Source organism: Sapajus apella, unplaced genomic scaffold (assembly GCF_009761245.1).
Source record: "Sapajus apella isolate SASKATOON/1434 unplaced genomic scaffold, GSC_monkey_1.0 scaffold4, whole genome shotgun sequence".
Lineage (NCBI taxonomy): Eukaryota > Metazoa > Chordata > Mammalia > Primates > Cebidae > Sapajus > Sapajus apella.
The window spans coordinates 13,857,363-13,879,223 of record NW_022436944.1 but is presented as its reverse complement, the minus strand read 5'-3'; the positions used below and the strand labels follow the sequence as shown (position 1 = coordinate 13,879,223).

At 36.8% G+C, this 21,861-nt stretch overlaps 1 protein-coding gene across 1 annotated transcript in view; it reads right to left on the bottom strand.

The window, feature by feature from the left end:
• LOC116537765 (putative heat shock protein HSP 90-beta-3) overlaps positions 1–19,651 on the bottom strand; it is a 33,455-nt gene extending 13,804 nt beyond the window's left edge. The window contains exon 1 of the mRNA XM_032260050.1: positions 19,574–19,651. Within this exon, the coding sequence (XP_032115941.1) occupies positions 19,574–19,651 (78 nt within the window). The remainder of the gene's footprint in view (positions 1–19,573) is intronic.
• Between the last annotated feature and the right edge of the window lie 2,210 nt (positions 19,652–21,861).

Sequence of the window (21,861 nt, the reverse complement as noted above, 5' to 3'; positions counted from 1 at the left end):
TCTAAATAGGTGGGTATTTTCTAGTTATCTTTTTGTTATCGATTTCTAGCTTAACTCCACTGAAGCCAGATTTTAATTTTTTGAAATTTGCCTTATGACCCAGCATAAGTTCAATTTTGATAAACAATATGCCTGAAAATAATGTTTTCTGCAGTTGTTAGTTTTTGTGTCCCATATATATTTGTTTGTTCATATTTGTTATTCATATTTTCAAATCTTTTATATCTTTTCTGATCCTGTCTCTTCTTGTATCATCAAATATTGAGGAAAATGTGTTAAATTTTTATGTTAATTGTGGATTTTTCAACATATTTGCAATTCTGTCAATAGTCATGGAAATTTTAAAATGTTACATCTTCTTGATGAACATTTTATTATAAAATATCTTTATTTGTAGTAATTATTTTTGCCTTAAAGTATATTTGATCTAATACTTAAATACACATGGCGTTTTCTTGATTAGTGTTTGCTGGCATATAATTTTTCATTTTGTTAATTTCAGTTGTTACATATCTTTATATTTTACATGTCTTTTAAACAACAAGCTGTGTGTGTGCATGTGTATGTACATATGTGCTATCCAGTCTGAAAAAGTTTTTTTTTTTTTGTTTTTTTTGGACGGAGTTTTGCTCTTGTTACCCAGGCTGGAGTGCAATGGCGCAATCTCGGCTCACCGCAACCTCCACCTCCTGGGTTCAGGCAATTCTCCTGCCTCAGCCTCCCGAGTAGCTGGGACTACAGGCACGCGCCACCATGCCCAGCTAATTTTTTTGTATTTTTAGTAGAGACGGGGTTTCACCATGTTGACCAGGATGGTCTCGATCTCTTGGCCTTGTGAGCCACCCGCCTCGGCCTCCCAAAGTGCTGGGATTACAGGCTTGAGCCACCGCGCCCGGCCTCTGAAAAAGTTTTTAACGAAAAATTTCAACAGAGAATGTTAGCATTTTCACATATATATGCACCGATATTTTTCGTTAAATATATATTATTAATATTTTATATCAGCCCATTTCAAAATAAGGATTGCCAACATCATGCTACTTCATCCTTAAATGTTTTATTCACATTCCAAGAATAAGGACATTTTCTTACTTAAGCACAATACTATTATCATGTCTAAAAAATGTAGCAAATTTTTCTGATAATATCTATATCTAGTCCATATACAAATTTCTGCCAGTGTCCTAAAACTCTATTATAGCCTTCTTTTCAAATCAGAATTCAATCAATATCCATACTGTATTTGGCTATTATGTCTTTTTATTCTTTTGTATTTAAAATCTAGAACAACCTCTTCCAACCTAGCTTTTCTCTTATGATGCTGAGTTCTTTAAGAGATAAGGCTACTTATAGATTTGTCTGTGATATTATTTGACTTGTTTCTCTAACTCCTATATTTTGTGTTAATTTAAAGGGTTGGTTAGATTCCTGTTAAGTATTCCATGATCTTCCAGATTTTATTTTTTCTGTGGAAAAGTCAGTTGTCAGTTTACTATTGCTCTTTTTAGAAGAGTGGTTTTCAACCAGGTGTGATTTTTCCCCCCATTGAATATTTGATTGTCTGGAGACATTTCAGTTGCTTCAAGTTGGTGGGTGGGTATGTTGCTGACATTGGTTGCACAGGACAGGAATTCTGCTAAACATCTTGCAATCCCTCTACAACAAGGAATTATTCAGTCTCAAATGTCAATCATGTTGAGGTTGAGAAACTCTGGCTTTAGAGTAACATGTCCTTTCTCTTTAGATTCTCTTAAGGGTATCTTTTTTTCACTTAAAAAAAATAGTTTCACTGCAATGTAGCTATGTGTTTTGTTTTTGTCTATGTTTTTAATACTGCTCAGGGTTTGCTGGTCTTTTGGAATGTGTGGATTGGTGTCCACCATTAGTTTTGAAATATTCTCAGCCATTACCTCTTTAAGTATTGCTTTTGCTGAGGTATAGATCTAGGTTTTTTGGAATCTAAAACTTTTACAATTTTGTAACAACACTTAAATAAGAATACAAAGTTGATATGGTTTGGCTGTGTCCCCACGAAATCTCATCTTGAATTGTAGCTCCCAAAATCCCTGTAACTGAATTATTGGGACAGGTTTCTCCTATGCTGTTCTCATAATAGTGTGCAAGTCTCAGGAGATCTGACAGCTTTATAAAGGGCAGTTCCGCTGCACATGCTTCTCTTGCCTGCTGCCATGACTGTGGGGCCTCCATACCTATGTGAAACTGTGAGTCCATTAAACCTCTTTTCCTTTGTAGATTACTCAGTGTCAGGTATTTCTTCATAACAGTATTAAAATGGACTAATGCAAAAGTTAAGTACAAATTGTATTACTTATTTAATACAATAAAATAAATCTCAACAAATTTCAGAAATATTCAAAATACAACAAAGTCTTTTTGAAAATTCAAAAGATACTAACTGATTAACTGCCTGATTTTGGTATAATATTTTTCCTTTGTCCATTTTTGATTTTTTGGTTACCAATTTGGTAAGCCACTTTCTGTTTACATAACAATTATTTGGTAATAGCATTTCTGATTGAGGGAGTAAAAATAAATGTAGTCTTTCCTTCAGCATGATTAATCAAAGTTTTTAATTTATTATTTATATTTTGAAAAAATTTATTTTAGCTTCAATAAGAGAAATAGAGATGAGAAAGTGGAGCCAGAACCAATGATTCTAACAAGCTCCTCTGAGTAGTTTTACCATAAAAGTAAACAAAGAAGTGAGGGACACAAAGTTACAGGAATTATTTTTGTTTTTTTGTTTGTTTGTTTGTTTGTTTGCTTGCTTTGTGGTGGAAGATATTAATAAACAGTTGTATGCCAATGGTAATAATTAAGTAGACAGGTGAGGAGATGGGAATTATTTTAAGAATGTAACCCTTACACAGTTTTCTTATGAATATCTTACAGGAACTGGTATTTAATGCCCAAATGGAGGGGTTTGCCTTATCTGGCATGGTAAACATGGATCCACTGACTTCCAGGAAACACATACATAGGATAAATAAAGTCTGTGAACTTGAATGGGCAAAATACAACATTTTTATTTTTACTAATCTCTAACTGAAATTTAACATTTCCTTCAATATTAAACGTTGTCAACAAATCAGAATTAGCTACTAATACAGATTATTTTCAAATCACATAATAACCGTTGGAAATATCTTAAAATATCATTTACTACACCACTACATTAAAACAGATAGCTAGTAGACTGCCTGCTAAGTCATTTTATATTATAGATTAATAAAAAAGTACATATATTACTAAATCACAATTTAAAAATGTTTAGATAACTGAATGTAAATAAAATCAGTTTCCTTTGTATTAATAGGCGTTTCATTTTATGCATTTAGAACACTATTCTGAAAAAAGTCCACAAGCTTCACCAGATTGCTAAAGGGCATCAGGGCACACAGAAAGGTTAAGAACACACGTGGTAACAGAAAGGAAGGCATTGAATATGAGCACAGAGGCAGGGACTTTAGCAGATTTGGTGCTGGAAATTGGAGATTTTTTTCCCTAATTGTTTCTAGTTTGCTCAGAGAAATAGAAGGCAAGGTCATTAGGAGGGAGTGAGAAAAATGGTGGGGGGTAAGAGAGATAATGAAAATTTGAGTATAAGAAAGAGGGTGTGAATTGGTTTTCTAAGAGAAGAAGAAAGCTAATTTACTAGGAGAATGAAGCAAGATTGCAGGACAGCGCTGAGTAGCCACTTGTATTTTCAAAGTTGAATAGAGACCACAGTTGTGAGTCTTCCTTCTGCTCTGTTCAGCTGCTTGTATTCAGGTGCAGAGTAAGTAAAGAGTTGATTTCACCAAGGTTAGGCCTTTAGTAAATAGGAAGCTGGACAGAGCATGGTGGCTCACCACTGTAATCCCAACACATAGGGATGCAACAGCAGGTGTATCACTTGAGCTCAGGAGTTCAAGACCAGCCTAGGCAACAAGATGAAACCCCATCTCTTAAAAAATACAAAAATTAGCCAGGCACGATGGCACACACCTGTAGTCCCAGCTACTCAAGAGGCTAAGGTGGGAAGATTGAGCCCAGGAGGCCAAGGCTGCAGTAAGCTGAGATAGTGCTACTGCACTCCAGGATGGATGACAAAGTGAGACCCTGTCTTAAAAAGGAAGAAAAAAAAAAAAAAAAGACAGAGAGAAAGATGAAGGAAGAGAAGAGAGAGGAGTAAAGGAATTCATGATTTAAATATGAGTGTGATGATACTAGAGATAAACTTTCATGATTTAAGTATGAGTGTGATGATACTAGGGATAAACTTTCAATATTCATCTGGATAAAGAGAAAGATAAGAACGCACAGGGTGTTATGGTCAATCGTGGGGACAAAGGATACTGTTTTCATAAAGTACATGAGATGTGTAAAGTTAGGGATACTACAGGAAATAAAATGGAGAGGAGGTTAAATAGAGAGAGTGAATGAAAAAAATTCTAATACAAATTGACACAAATTATGATTTAAGGGAGGGAGACACAAGTGAATATTTTAAGGAAGTTTGTAAGTTTAAACTCTAAAAGTTCGACATTGTAATCAGCCCTGTTTTTCTTGACTCCCTCTTTTCTAAGTTGTCATACCTAACACTCCATATGGGCTTTGATCATTTCTCTGCCTCTGGGATCTCCTGAAGTATATAGTTGGCTTCCTTTTATACTTGAAAGACCCATGCCCCCTTAGTGTTATAGAATAGTAATACTGTAATGTCAATTAGTAAAACAGTGGCTGAGAATTAACATGTACTTTGTATTTGCTCTATTCTGTGAAATATCTGGCACTTTTTGTCTCTTTTGCACACAATCCTGTGAAATATAGATGAATAAACTTATTTTAAGAGGGGAATTAACAAGATTAGTGAAGTATAGGTATCACCTGATGGCTATAAACACTTGATTTCTTCATGCTGTCACCTAGGCCAAGAGTCATAGTTATACCATTTGTAAAATATATTTATATGGAAGCCTAAGTCTGGTCATTGATGGCTCCCTGGGGAAATCCACTCATGCTATTAAATACATGAAACATAAATCTTACTTAATTTTGTTGTAGTTTATTAAATCAGCTGCCAATTTTGTTTTCTTTTTTCCTTTTATCCATCTTCCTTGAACCAGCAATTTCAACTTTAAGCAAATTTGAGACTATCAAAATTTGTTCCCCAAATCCTCCTGATCTGAATATCTGAAAGTTATTTTTGTCATTTTTCTCTGCGATTGTTCTCAGTGTTATAATTTTTATAAGTTGTAACTTATTTTCATACAGTGACAAAATGACCAGTTTATTATGAAATCCATGAAGGGAAAATATAATTTTCTGTTTAATTATGTGTATACCTGGCATAAGATTTTTAAATGAGCATTGGGTTGATTTTGGGCTTCCTGGATTCAGCCTATGTATTATGAGGATAAAGCAGTCAATACAAAACATTTGGTTTGGCAGAACATATTAATTAATTCATCCCTGCATCAAACTACCCATTTATCCATTCATACATATATTCATTCAGAAACATCTAATGAATCCATGCCAGGGACTGTGCTAGACACTGCAGATACAATGCAGGGCAAACTCAATTTTGTCTTCACAAAATATACTATATATGTCATGAGAGACAAAGAAAACAAAGACAACTAAAGTGTGGGAGGAGCTTTAGAGAGTGATTCCGGACAGCATTCAGCTTGGAAAGCCTCATGCCTTCTCACAGCCTAAACTCTGATTCATATGTATGGAAAGGATGCTGTGCAAGAAATAGCCCTGTTTCTAAAATTGCCCTAAGCCATTGAGAATCATTAGAGATCACTAGAGAACTTTGGAAAGTGATGGGGCCCACTCCTACATATTTTCATTCAGTGGCTCTAAGGTGGATATGAGATAGGCCCAGTGCTGGTCTAAGCAGGACCTTTGTGGCTGTTAGGGACTGGCATCCCTCTGATGAGTGTGAACACTTGGACAGTATCGCTTGGCCATAAGATGACATGCTGAGATAGGCAGTCCCATGTCAGGGTGTGAGCTTGGCAAATGGAACACAGGATGGAATTTAGCCCTCTATCATCCTTTGCTCAGATACATTTGTGCAAGGCCTAACACAGCAGAGCTGGGTCTAGGAAAACGCCCTCCATTTGTCATTGTTAGGTGTGTCATTGTTCTAAATGTTCTCCTTAAGTGAATGTTGCCTGTAGGCCTGTGCCTCTCTAATCATTGTATACATATGTGTCAGAGAACCAGAACTTCTGAGTGATTTTTTCCATTGGATTTTTTCCATTGTTGTACAGAATTGAGCCCTCCCTGTCACCTTGTATCTATATGATGCCAAGTAATGAAATAAAATAAATGTTATCCACATAGACACCATTTGCCTATTTCTAAGCTCCAGATTTCCCTAAAGTTTTCATGGTTGAATAAAATTAATAGCTTTAATTTAATGATACTAATTACAAAGTTAGTAAATTTGTTGTCTGTTCTGAAGTGATCACCATTTGCTAAGTTCTGCATGAGATGATTTGATAGTTGGTGATCACAAACACAAGGGTATGAAAAAATGAGTTCGTTGGCAAAATTAAGGACTAGCAAAGTTTTGATTATAAATTTCAGAGTATCTTTATATTTTTGGAATTTTCCAGGTTATTTCTAGGTGGAATGGGGTGAATTTGTCAAATGTTAGTAACAATACCAGAAAGAGTAACATAGAATTTATCAGGGAAATACTATATAGGTCCAATTAGGGCATAGGATAAAAATGGCTTTGAATTCTCAGGGAAAAAAAAATCACGGATAATTATTTTTTAGACATTTAGGCTATTCTGGAGTTCTCTGTTCAAGACAAAGGTAATGATTTTGGAAAGTAAATGTAATAGCTCAAAATAGATCTCTTTTTAAGAAGACCTAAATGTAATAGTCATATTTTGAAAGCAGAGATAGATTTTACACTTGAGAAAATGAAGCCAGAGTTCTAAAGAGGAAGAACAAAGGAGAGAAGAAATGTGCAGAAGGCAGTTAAATAACCCTGATTAAAGCTATTGGAAAAACCTCAGGTCATAATTAAAAATGAATCTATACCAGAAATAGGTCCTGCATTTTGAGCATCAAATAACTATAAGCTCATATTCTTTTTCCCAAACTTTTGATATTGGTTTTTACTTTTTTTTTTCACTTTATAAAATATTGATGTACATTTTCTGGGGATAAATGAAATACTACTTTAATTTTGGTCTGTATTCTTCAACTAGAATTTAATTTTTTGACTGTCCAGTGTCATGGGCTTGATATTTATGAAAAAATACAAAGCTACCTATAATTACTTTCTTATTTATATTTTTTAAGAGATTATTAAAGTAGATAAACATTTCTCTAGAAAAATTTTATATAAAAAACTAATATTTATTATTTAAGTGATTAGAATTTCTGTTTAACAAAATAGAATTATCCCCAGATTAATTGTGAGGTTACAAAGAATGGACTGGCTTCTCTATACCATAGTAGTTTTATAAAGGCTGGCAAATAAAGGAGTGTCTATTTAAAGTTAGTAATTTAAAATTCAAGACCAAATATCCCATCTGAAAAGCAGCCATTATTCTTTCAATGATTATTATTGACTATTTACTGCATGCCAGGGTCTGTGAATATCAACATGAAGCAGGGGAATACCAGTGACTGCTCATTACAGTAGTTCTCAAATATCAGATAATTGATTAATTCAAAGCTAGAGTCACAGAGGTCTCTGTGGATCGTATGAAACATGATCTCATTATAAAAATGTTTTAACAACCCCATTAAAAAGTGTACAAAGGACATGAATAAACACTTCTCAAAAGAAGACATATATGAGGCCAATAAGCATATGAAAAAAACCTCAACATCACTGATCATTAGAGAAATGTAAATCAAAACCACAATGAGATATCATCTCACACCAATCAGAATGGTTATTATTAAAAAGCCAAAAAATAACAGATGCTAGTGAAGTTGCGGAGAAAAAGCAAGACTTACACGCTATTGGTGGGAGCGTAAATTTGTTCACCCATTGTGGAAGACAGTGTGGTGATTCCTAAGAGACCTAAAGGCAGAAATACCATTTGACCCAGTAATCCCATTACCGGATATATACCCAAAGGAATATAAATCATTTTATTCTAAAGAACATATGCATGCATATGTTCACTGCAGCACTATTCACAATAGCAAAGACATGGAATCAATCTAAATGCCCATCAATGAAACACTGGATTAAGAAAATGCAGTACATATGCACCCATGGAATATTATGCAGCCATAAAAATAATGAGATCATGTCCTTTGCGGGGACACAGATGGAGCTCAAGGCCATTATCCTTAGCAAACTAAGTGTGGGAACACAGAGCCAGATGTGTGCATGTTCTCACTAAGTGGGAGCTAAATGATGAGAACTTAGGGATACAGAAAGGGGAACAACACACACTGGGATCTATCAGGGCTGGAGGGTAGGAGGAGGGAGAAGATCAGGAAAAACAACTAATGGGTACTAGGCTTACTACCTGGGTGATGAAATAATCTGCACAATAACACCCCATGGCACACATTTACCTATACAACACACCTGTACATATACCCCTGAACTTAAAAAGAAATCTTAAAAAAGAAAGCATTTTAAATATTTACAATAATAAAATGGGTCCTTTCTCTTAGATCAATTGTGTATTATGCTGGATTTAAAAACATGTTATTTTAAAAGAAAATAGAGATATAGAAAATCTTCACAAATAAATCGATAACTTTTTGAGTTATTAAAGTAAACACCCATACAATCATCAGCAGGTTAAGAAACTTTGCCAGGATCCCCAGATGTCCCTTCATATGTGTGGCCCCCCCAAAGGCTACCACTATCTCAACTTCTAAAGTAATAACTTGGCTTTATTTATAGTGTTGTCACTGAGGTGTTAATCTCTAGTTTAAAATATAGCTTAGTCTTGTCATTAGAAATTTTATTTGAAATGTTTTTTAAGTCTCTTTTAATTCACAGTTTCCCCTTTCATCCCTCTACCCCTCTAACCTTACATCTGCTGAAAGACTCAGGACCTTTGACCTGCAGAGTTTCCCACTGATAGATTTGGCTGACTGCATTTTCATGGCATACTTCACCAATGACCTCTGTCTTCTGCAAATTAGTACCTGGAACCAGAGGCTCAATTAAATTCAAATTGAATCCCTTTGGCAAGACTCTAGGTGGTGGTGTGTTTCTTCAGATGACATGTAATATCTGCTCATCTCTCACTTGTAATGTTAGGGGTCGTAATGCCAGTGATCTTCAAGTGGTCTCTTGAGTCCTTTCAACATGATCCTAGATACTTGTGAGAGCTTGCTCACTATACAATTTGACAAGATTTCCTAGTTCATCATATGCCTTTTCCTAGTCCTGAGCCTGGAATCAACCAATTCTTCAAGAAGCTCTGGTTTCTTTTACTAGGGAATGACAATTGAAGACTACAGTCTGGGTGCAAGGAATATTCATTGCTACTGAGCAGGTCACTTCTTCTGGGCGTCTTAGTGGGCAGAAAACATACATACATAGTTTTTTAAAGAGAATACCTCATGACTTCATCCTGATATTTGCAATTCAAATTCAAGACTACAGGATTTCCACATAACTTCATTTATATTATATAAATAATCAGTCTCAAAATCACAGGGGATAGTACAATTTCAATAGCCCGTTTATTTTATCTTACATCATATACACATCTGTCTTAAAATAACAATGCTATACTATCATCCCCAACATAATAAACAAGAACAATTAAAATACCGTTCGAAGCTGTGCGCGGTGGCTCATTGCAGTAATCTCAGCACTTTGGGAGGCCAAGGTGGGCAGATCACCTGAAGTCAGGAGTTTGTGACCAGCCTGACCAACATGGCGAAACCCCATGTCTACTAAAAATACAAAAATTAGCTGGGCATGGTGGCGGGCCCCTGTAATCCCAAGTACTCAGGAAGATGAGGCAGGAGAATCTCTTGAACCTAGGAGGCAGGGGTTGCAGTGAGCTTAGGTTGCACCTTTGCACTCCAGCCTGGATGACGGGGAGACTCTACTTCAAAAAAAAATTATATATATATATACACACACACACACACACACACACACACACACACATATATACATATATGTATATTGCATATGCCCTTTTCATGCGCCACAATTTTTTAGAGTTACACTACATCTACATTGCCTGAACTTAATACCATTGCATACTGCAGCCTTTTTTTTTTTAACCCTCATTTAGTCTTAGTTCTAAAAGTAACTATATATTCTAGATGTTTAATTCTCTTTAGTCATTTTGTTGTCTGATGTTCATTCTCTACTAATTCCTTAGTAAGGGCTTATGGAAACAATATTCACTTCAGTCTTTCGTGTTGATAACTGTATCTAAAATCTATGGTTCACATTTTCTTTCCTAGAATATCCTCCATTTTGTTGTGAAAGAAAGTGTGACTCTTGAAAAGTCTGCTAACAATGTAATATCTATGAGTCATTTGCTATTTTTGTTTCTTTTGCTTAGATGATCAATTGTTTTTCTTTTTTGTTAAAATCTAGATCTAGTAGTTTTATTAGAATATGATTTGGTATTGGTTTTTCTTAGTTTTCTTGATGACCTCGTGTTTATAAACTGCACTTTCAATATATAGATTCAAATTTATTTAAGGAAAGTCTTTTTTTTTGAATTACAGTTTTTGTATTGATTCTGTTGTCTTTGTTTTTTTCTTCAGAGACTTATTTATACATATTTTTAAAACCTGTCTTAAATATTTACCACTTTCTCTCAAATTTTTAAATATCTTCATCATGTTTATTTGATTTAAATTTTTTTCTCCCTTTTTCAGCATGTATTTCTCATAAGTTATTTTCTCATCATCTCAGTGTTTACTGACTTTTATGTTCCCTCTGGTTTAATCTTCATTTTATATGTGTTTTTTTTTTTTTTTTTTTTTGAGCACTGCCATTTTATCTCTGAGGTTTTCTGATACTGATTTATATTTTTCTTTCACTGTTCTTTTATAGTTTTCTTAATATCTTTTAGCTCTGTGTAAAATAGGATACTGTTTTGGGCATTGAGCATTATCTGTAGGGATACTATCCTGATCCTTATTCTCTCTCTTTCTCTTTTTTTTTTCTTATAATAACTTCATATGGGATTCACCCTCAATACTTAATCTTTGCTCATTTTTAAGGGAAATTAGTTTTCCCAGCATTTTGGAAGGAAGTCCTGCTCAGATAGGTTTTCTACCTTCACAGCGTTCATTCTTTTCTTGTTTTTGTGTAGTGTTCAAAAATATGGTGACTTGCTTTCTGAGATTTCCAAACTCTCTTCCCCTTCCCCACTTTTATCTGGAGCTTCTATTTTCTTCATCTCTGTTTCACATACCCTACTTGATTTTTATTCTGCTCCCAGGAGTTTCTACTGAATGTGAGCAGTCTCTGAAGAGAAAGCATGGCAAGTCCATTGCAAGGGTACACATGGTATAGTGGCCAGACTTTTAATGAATCCTTTAAGCTCCCTTTATGGACCCCTGCCAATGTTGAGTTAAGCAAAACCTCTCCAAATTTTAAGTTATTTCCAAATCAGCCTACTGTGCTTTCCAGTGATGAGTTTTTGGCTCTTTTGGAATTTTCTTATTTTCAGGTCCATCAGATGCTTTGTTTTTTTTCCTTCTCAAATGCTAATATCATCAAGTTTTGTGGTTGTATAGTCTGTCTTCACCTGCTTGTGTTTTTGACATTCCTGAGGATAGTCTGTTCTCTAATGTTGCCATGGTTGATTCTGTGTAGTTTTACTATCTATTTTTATGTAGGGATTCAAAGCTTGTTGCTGCTACCATCCTCCCAGAATCCCTTTTACTAGATTTTGATATAGATAATTTTTAGCCAATACCGAGTTATAATAAAAATGTGTGAAAGAAAACTGTGACTGAAAAAATTGTATCCATTACTTATTATTATTTTACAAATCTGGGAAAATTAGATTTTACTTAATTTATATAAGCAAAGCCTCTTTTGTTACTGATCTCAGAAAACCTCTCTGATGCTGAGATAGTAATATAGGGAAAATTGCTACAGAAAATGGAATATATTTAAACTGTCCATGGTAAATGATTTACCTATAGTCAGAGAAATAGACTTCATGGTATTTTTGTCATGGAACTATCACAAAAATAAGATAATTTAATTATCTGAAGAGAACCTACTTCTGAATAAGTTGGTTTTTTTTAAGCAAACTATATTTCCAACTTACTTGTGGAATACTTTGAAGGGAAAAGTAGAAAAGGTATTTCAAGGTTGTTATTTTTAAAACTAAAGATGCCGGTGAAGATAGAACACTCCGGGGGGTTGAAATTGCCTTGCTGGATGAGTAAATTGAATAGCTTGGAAGGTAATATCATCCCTTTCAGGGCATGAGAATACATTCAGGAAGTCAGTGATATTTCTACTAAAGATATTAAAGATATTATGCCTCATAAGAGTTAATGCAGTTTTAGGGGAGGGAGGCAGAGTGCAATAAGCAAAAGTGTTCAACATATAATATCTCGTCCCAGTCCTGGTGTTATCATTTATGATCTGTGTCATCTTAGGCAACTTATTTAATGTTTTTAAGCCTTGAATTTATTACCTGTAAATATGCATTATATGAGACAATTTAAAACAATGGTAAATGTTATAATATAAATACTAATTTTATTTACAGGGAATGGCTTAACACACCAAAACTGTACCTCTTTCTCAATTTCCAATCTGTAGTAAGTGGCATAGTACCTGTCCAATTGCCCAGACCAGAAGTTTTGAATATTTCTTCTCTTTCCTACTGGCAGCCAGCCAATCACTAGGGCCTACAAAATCTATTTGGTCAATATTTCTCAACTACATATATTTATCACTACACCCACCATCACTACTCTAGTTGAGGTCACCAATTATTTTTCATCTGAATTATTGCTAGAACACCCTTCAGCATTTCCCTGTCTATAATTCTTACATTTTCTAAGAATAGTATCCATGGCATAGCCAGAGTGATCATTCAAATGTGCATAAGATTATGAAATCTTCTTCCTTTACCTCCCTTAAATAACTATTATTATATTCAGACAAATTTCCAGCTTTTTAACATGACTTGGAAGGTCTCCACCTGCCTAGCCCATTTGTTACCATTTATAGTCCTTACTCACTACTCTGTAGCCCAGCAAACTAGTTTTGGTTTCCCAGAGATGGTGTGCATTCCTTTGTGTCAGTGCCTTTGTCTGGAATATATAAGGGCCCTTCCATGTCTCTCACGACCAACTGCTAGCCTTCCCTGAATCCCCAAATCTGAGTTGATTGTCTCTCTTATGTGTTCTCACTACAACCTAATTTGTACTTATTTTGCATTATTCTTGTCTGCTTAAATGCTTTCCTCATTTGAGTTCAATCTCCAATAAGTCAAAGGCTATAAAATATTCACCTTTGTATCTTTCGTTTCTCATGACAATATTTGTTGGATGAATGATTTACCACATTGTGTAGTAAATTCACACTCTGTAAATGTAATGGTGAGCTGCATTTTAGGCTTGATTAGGAGGTTATTCTGAACTAAATCACTCACACAAAAAAAAGCTCCAATGTTTAAAGGTAGAAACACTCATTTCTGTCCCACTATTACATAGATGATCAAATTATGTTCTAATATTGTAGGAAAATCTCTGATAGACATCAGAATTATTGAGAAGATGATAATCTTCTCAATAACTCTTTTATTCCCTTTCTAGATATTAAGTAGAATTTATACATATTAATATGTGTGCCTTGGGGAGGAGGAGCCAAGATAGCTGAAAGAAATGGGTCTGGTCTGCAGCTCTCAGCAAGACCAGCCTAGAAGGCAGATGATTTCTGCATTTTCAACTGAGGTACTCAGGGCACCTCATTGGGACTGGTTAGGCAGTGGGTGCAAACCATGGAGGGTGAGCAGAAGCAGGGTAGGGAGTTGCTTCGCTTGGGAAGTGCAAGGACCTGGGGGACTTCCCACCCCCAGCCAAGGGAAGCCATGAGGGACTGTGCTACCCTGCCTGGATACTATGCTTTTCCCATGGTTTTTGCAATTTACAGATCAGAAGATTCCTTCATGTGCATAAACTACCAGGGGCCTGGGTTTCAAGCACAAAACTGGGAGGCTGTTTGGGCAGACACCGAGCTAGCTGCAGGAGGTTTTTTGTACCCGAGTGGCACCTGGAAACCCAGTGAGACAGAACCATTCACTCCCCTAGAAAGGGGGCTGAAGCCAGGGAGCCAAGTAGATGCTGCTCAGTAGATATGGCTCCCATGGAGCCCAGCAAGCTAAGAACCACTGGCTTGAAATTCTCAGGCCAGATCTTGCTCAGTAGATGCTGTTCCCATAGAGCCCAGCAAGCTAAGACCCACTGGCTTGAAATTCTCACTGCCAGCTCAGCAGTCTGAAGTTGACCTAGGACAATCCAGCTTGGTGGGGGGTGGGGCATCTGCCCTTACTGAGGCTTTAGTAGTAGCTGGTTTTCCCATGGTTTTCCCATGACAGTGCTAAGGAAGGCTGGGAGGTTTGGACTGGGCAGAATTCACCACAGTGTGGCAAAATGGCTGTGTCCAGACTGCTTCTCTAGATTCCTCCTCACTGGGCAGGGCATCTCTGAAGGAAAGGCAGCTGCCTCAGTCAAAGGCTTACAGATAAAGCTCTCATCTCCCTGGGATGGAGCACCTGGGGGAAGGGGCAGCTGTGGGTACAGCTCAAGTGGATTTAATCTTTCCTGCCTGCCAGCTCTGAAAACAGCAGCTGATCCTGACAAGGGTGAATCTCCCAGCACAGGGCTCAAGCTCTGCTAAGGGACAGACTGCCTCTTGAAGTTGGTGCCTGACCTCCGTGCCTCCTGACTGGGAGAGAACTCCCAACAGGGGTCAACAGACACCTCATACAAGATAGTGCTGGCTGGCATCAGGCTGGTGCCCCTCTGGGATGAAACTTCCAGAAGAAGAAGCAGGCAGCAATATTGGCATTTTGCAGTATTGCACTGGTGATACCCAGGTGAAGAGAATCTGGAGTGGACTTCCAGCAAACTGCAGCAGACCTGCAGAAGAGGGGGACCTGACTGTTAGAAGGAAAACTAACAATCGGAAAGCAACAAACAACACCACCAAGAAAAAGGACCCTCACACAAAAACCCCATCCAAAGATCATTGGCCTCAAAGATCAAAAGTAGATAAATCTACAAAGATGAGGAAAAACCAGCACAAAAAATACGGAAAATTCCCCAAAACCAGAATGCGTCTTCTCCAAATGATCACAGCTCCTCTCCAGCAGGGGCACAAAGCTAAACAGAGAATGAGATTGAGGAATTGACAGAAGTGGGTTTCAGAAGGGAGGTAATAACAGACTCTTCTGAGCTAAAGGAGCATGGTCTAACCCAATGCAATGAAGATAAGAACCTTAATAAAAGGTTACAAAAAATTCTTACTAGAATAACTAGTTTGGAGAGTAACATAAATGACCTGATGGAGCTAAAAAACACAGCATTCATGATGCATACACAAGTATCAATAGTTGAGTCAATCAAGTGGAAGAAAGGATATGAGAGACTGAAGATCAACTTACTGAAATAAGGCATGAAGACAAGATTAGAGAAAAAGAATGAAAAGGACTGAACAAAGCCTCCAAGAAATATGGGACTATGTGAAAAGACTAAATGTACGATTGATTGGTATATCTGAAAGTGATGAGGAGAATGGAACCATCTTGGAAAACACATGACAGGATGTTATCCAGGAGAACTTCCTCACCCAAATCTCATCTTGAATAGTAGTCCCTATAATCACCATGTGTTATGGGAGGGACCTGGTGGAAGGCAAGTGAATCATGGGGTTGGTTCCCCCTATGCTGCTGTTCTCATGATAGTAAGTTCTCATAAGATCTGATGGTTTTATAAGAGGCTTTGCCCCGATTCACGCTGCACTTTTCCTTGCTGCTGCCATGTGAAGAAAGATGTGTTTGCTTCCCCTTCCACCATGATTGTAAGCTTCTGGAGGCCTCCCCAGCCATGCTGAACCTTGAGTCATTAAACCTCTTTCCTTTATAAATTATCCAGTCTCAGTTATGTCTTTATTAGCAGCATGTGAACAGACTAATACAGGTTGGATAGCCATAATGGGATTAGTGTATTTATAAGAAAAAGAAGAGAATAGAATGCTCTCTCTCTCTCTCTCTCTTTCTCTTTGTCTCTCTCCTCTCTCTCCCTCTGTCTCTCCCTCTGCCATGTGAGGACACAGTGAGAAGGCATCCAACTGGGAATTAGGAAGAGAAAGCCCTCACTGGGGAGCTGAATCAGTCAGCACCTTGATATTGAACTTCTCAGTCTTCAGAACTGTGTGAAATAAATTTCTGTTGTTTAAACCTAAGCCTCCTGGTTTATGGTATTCTGCTATGCAGCTCCACTTGACTAATACACTTACTAAACAACCATTAATCATCATTGTATTAGTCTAAATGGAGGGCCAAATGAAATATATTGTTTATAAGCAGAAAACCAGTGTGAACCTTTGGTACTTCTAAGGTGAGAAACTCCAAAATGTCAAAAACCAATTAAAGTAACCATTCATTTAAAAATATGTGTGCCAGCTCTCTACAAAAGGAGAAAAATAATACTCCTTCTTATAGGGAAAGCTTTTATTGACTATATTGTGCTCTGGGCCTTTCTCCCATTTCCCACATCTCCAAATTTCCCCTTTCAGGAATACAGCAATATATTTTATTAGATGAAGCCTACCTAATGCAATCATTCTTATTGTATGGCTCTCAGTACAGACAGTATTTTTCCACTAGTTTCATTACAACATTTTTTTCCCATTATTGGGATATCTGACAGCACAGGAAATAAAAAGAACTTACTACCCTTTATATTACCATAGGAAACTCTAAAGCCTATTCTAAAAATGTAATGTATCTTTTTGGTACTGAATATTTTGACGAAATTTAAAAGACCATGCACTTAAAAATATAGATCCTCCACTTTATTCGTGTGTGTCTGACATTGTATGCGTTCTTGTTTCTGTAGAGATATCATCAAATGAACATCAGTTTGACAAGAAAATAAACATTGTCTTCAAAGCAATAGCAATACTTTGGTGTTAGTATTGTGCTGATATCCAGGGGCTCTGGTTAATTTTAAGAACTGAAAGTCAAGGAGGAACTTAGGAGATTCATAAATGGAAAGAATACTGAGTTGAGAAGAGGACTGAATGTTAGGTCAAACTGTCACTGGCTGTGAATCTTTGAAAAATTCATGAATATACGAAGCAGTTTCCTCTCTCATTGAAATGTCATTCCATATGAAAGACGAAGTCAAATAAAATAAGTCAACGGATATTGAGAATTAAAAGTTTTAAATTCGTACAGTTAAAGCACTTCTAGAATATAGAAAAATTGAACTCCTGCTCAGTTACTGGATAACACCCTTAGTGGGACTCCAGTCAACCCGCCACCCTACATGCTTCACACCATGTAGTCTTTCTTTTCTCTCTCTTGAAAATATCTGGTGAGGCAATTTTAAAAATTAATAATATGTACATTGTAACTGAGACCAAAAGGGATTATCCAGAATCACACTGTGTTTGTATGTGTTAACCTTGTACTTAAACTGATGTTCTATATACAGTAGATAATATGCAATATAAAGTGTGATGTACAGCTACCATTTACTGGCAAAATGATAATAAATATAGCAGATGCTTTTAGTGCTCCATTGATATCCTTGTCTTTGCCACTTTAGCGCAACCAGGCCCATCTTGTAACTTTCAGCACCTGTATGTCTTCGTCTGAGAGCCTTCTCTCTTGCTAGCATTGTCCAGTTTGTCATCACTATGTTACCTGAAGTAAGCTTGGAGTGCTGGCATACTAACACCCTTCTCTGTAGGCAATCTTCAACATATTACTCACTGGAGTTGATGTATACATGCTCCAGCTCTCTTGCACATAAGGGAACACGTTCAGATTTGTAGTTTACACTGACTCTGAATTTCTCCAAAGACATTAACCTCCAGTTGCCCACCCTTCCCTTTCTCATTTCTCCTCTTCCTTACTAATATTTCTTGTACCTCCTAATAAATTAATTTTGCATTTGAGCTCTTCTCTTGGGTGTTTTTTTATAGAAGAGCCTAAATTAGGAAAATAAAATTGTATGTTTTATATCTATCTATCTATCCATATATATATATATATATATATATATATATTTTTTTTTTTTTTTATTTTTTATTTTTTTTTTTTTTGAGATGGAGTCTCACTTTGTTGCCCGGACTGGAGTGCAGTGGTATAATCTTGGCTCATTGCAATCTCCGCCTCCCTGGTTCAAGTGATTCTCCTGCCTCAGCCTCCCAGGTAGCTGGGATTACAGGTATGAGTCACCATGCCCAGCTAATTTTTGTATTTTCAGTTGAGACAGGGTTTCACCATGTTGGACAGAGTGGTCTTGAACTCCTGACCTCAGGTGAACTGCTGGCTTTGGCCTTCCAAAGTTAGTGATTACAGGCATGAGCTAACGTGCTCAGCCAAAACTGTACTTTATATTTTAAGTTACATTAGTATTGATGCTCCTGGAGTCCTCTTCCTTTGCTTTGGGGAATAGAAGAAGCCACTCTTCATTCCTACCACGGTAGAGAGGGTAGGTGTGTGGTGATGGGAATAGTCTCTTTTTAAAAACCTGAAGCACCCAAAAGGGTAGCCTTCTTTCTCTTAGTCCTCCCCTTAAAATATCTTGGGATGTGGGTAGTCTTGGTTGTTAGGATAGTCTTTGAACTGGCATTTCTAAGTGGTTCTTGAAAGGAGATGGATGGCATAGCTTTGGTGGTTCTCTGAGCTCAGCATGTGGGACCTTTACCTAGGCTGCAGAAAAATCCCACTCAGCTTTCCAGAACAGGTCTCTCTCTGAGTTAAGCCATCTCCAGCACCAAGGTGAGAGGTCTCAGAGAAATTCACAGGGATGTGGGAAAACTTGTGGAGACAGGGACAATGGTCTTGGGACAAGGGTGAGCTAGGACAGTTGTGGAATAGGAACATAAGAAGCAGCATCATTGCGTGCCCTAGGGAGGTGTAGAACAGTTTCTGCCTGTTGGTCAGTAGAGAATTAGGTCCTAGGAAAGTTGTGGGAGAGGGGCTTGTTGGAGCCTGTGTCTTAAATGGTATTTCCTTGGCTAACGAGATTGGAGGGTTGGAGGAGAGCAGGGAGGACTCTCGTAGACAAAATGGTATATGCAAAGGCATTGAGACTTAAAATACCTATGCGTGCACTCTGGGAAAGCACTTCCACAGTCCTTGTTGAGTGGCACTACTGTTACCATTTATGGCATTGTGTATTTTAATTTTTAATTAGCAAACTGAAAAATAGTTCTAGATACCAACAATGACTAGAATTACGACCACTTCTTTAAAACTTGAGTAGTAAAAGATCCTTTTCATAAGAAAAGAAAAAAATAAAAAATGACTGAACCTGAAAGCTGCCATGTGATGGCTATTTAAGCCACAGCTTCTCTTCTAGCTTTTCTGACCTTTCCCCAAGACTCGTGGTGATGCCAGTGCTTGTCATCTTCATTATCATTCATCTCTTCTCCCTGTAGGACATCCATGTCTGGATGTCAAGGCAGGGCAGCTGATTTGCAGTGTTAAGATGACTTTTATTCTGTTCTAGATGATGAGGATTGACTTTAGACAAAATGACTCATCACCTTCTACAGCCTTCCTCCTGTCGTGGAAAACCTTAATTTTCATAAGCCTTTTGATTGGTATCATAGGAAAAGGATTGTTCAGCAGTAGGCCATCTTTTTAGTTATTTTTGCTTTTGTTTTCCAGCAAGACACCAGGAATTACATTTCCCAGCTATCTGGCACACTGAGTGTTAGTTCTTAGAAATATATTGTTAGGCTTTACAACTCCATGGAGCCCTGTTGTTGAAGCAAGTGTTCATCTGTCAAGAATCCTAAAGGCATGGTCACACCAGGCATAACCATCATTCTGTGAGAAGGTTAATGTCACCTTCCCGCCTGGATTTCTAAATCAGGATTGTGTTTTAATTTTTACTTTATGTAGGGCCATCTCTCCTCTAAGTTAGAAATAAATATCCAACAAAAGAGAGAATGATTAAATTAGAATCTGTCACTCTATGTGTAACAAAAATGATTCTGAAAATTTCTTACCGAAAACTTATTCTAATTACAATGTTGAAATCCTTATTCAAAATTGTACAATTATTGATTAATTAGAAATCAACAGAAAAATGGATAAAATTGAAAAGCAAATCATATTATTTCAAGTTAAAAATTATGAAAGAGTTAAAAACAGTTGCTTAAGTAGGGCAAGAAATAGGTTAGCAAAGAGACAATATTTTTCCTCCACAAGACTTGTAAAACTGTTTGGCTCTAAATTACTTTATGAAAATTTTAAAAGGGCTATAAAGAGATTCGAAAGTTCAGAAGAAAATATTTTTAAAAGTATATATTTGGTTTTTAATTAAAATTATATAAAAATTTAGGTCTGTTTAATTTGAGGAGAATTCCTTGAGGCATGTTAACGTGGGAAGAAGGCAGAAACAGCTTTTACTTACCATCAATAGTATTTAAAACCTGTGAGTGAAAACTAGGTTATGACTGAATGACTGCAGGGGATCCAGCCAGGGGAGTGTGTCTGAAATGCATACTTACTGAAGCTCTTCAAAGGTGACTATTGGAGTCAAAGTCAAACTTCCAAAAAGATCAGAGAGTTAGGGAATACAAGAGCAAAAGTGAGCCTGGCCAAATAATGGAAACAATACATGTATCAAGCTTATCCAGCCTGCCTTATTTTGTTGTTGTTGTTGTTTTGATTTGTTTTACTTTAGGCTTTTAGCAGCCTGAAACCATGGTTTCTAATTTCCGTCTCTAATGACAAGTGGAAAAGAGGGATGAGAAAGGCACTTTACGGACCCAACCAGAAACAGAAATTAAGAACCCATGACTATATTCTCTGTCTTGGATACCCCTGATTCTAGATTTCAATATGTTGTTTCTGTCATATTTTTGGTGAGCCTGTCCTATTTAAGGACGTCAGAAAGAAGGGGCTCCTATTTTCCTCCAAACTTCCATTTCAAGTTGACTGTTAGAAAATTTGATGAGTTATGTAGTACTTGCTGAGGCAGGCAGTGAGTTCTGAGGAACTGCTGTTCCCTGTCATTCCCAGTGAGGTGAGTCCTAGAAAAGTCTTTGGTATTGCCAAGGGTCAGGTGCCTCTTCAATCAATGATGGTTTCTTCTCATGTTCTTCTTTTTGGAATATTATCTGCTGTGGAGTGCAATCCACATGCCTTACTGTCATGGAAAGAGCTAGTTGGAGTTGACACATCATCTTCACTGGCCTGTGGTGTTGGGTCTCCTATTTCTGGCTTGGATGGGTGGTATAAGCATAGTAGGAGGAGAGGCAGATATTATTCCCTCTTGGATTGTCTCCTTAGTGCTTGACACTGGCTGTGCTGGAGTATCTCCTAAAGGTTCTTTTAACAGAGAGAAATATTTTATAATTCTTTTAGATATTGACCTGGTGTCCATGTTGTAGGGAAAAAAGTGGCAAAGAAGCGAGGATAGAAATGGCTGTGCTAAAGAATGTTCAGTATAGAATTTGCATCCCATAGTGACTTGGGAGCTAGATCAATTGTATTGTATACAAAATAAGTGCAAGAGAAGAAATATTTGTTGTCCTGATGACATAGGTCAGCCATTCATCTTTGAGTGATGAGTAGCATACAGGTGATTGCAAATGTGGAGGACTTAATATAGTGCCAAAAAATGTAAATTGTGGGTAATTGGATA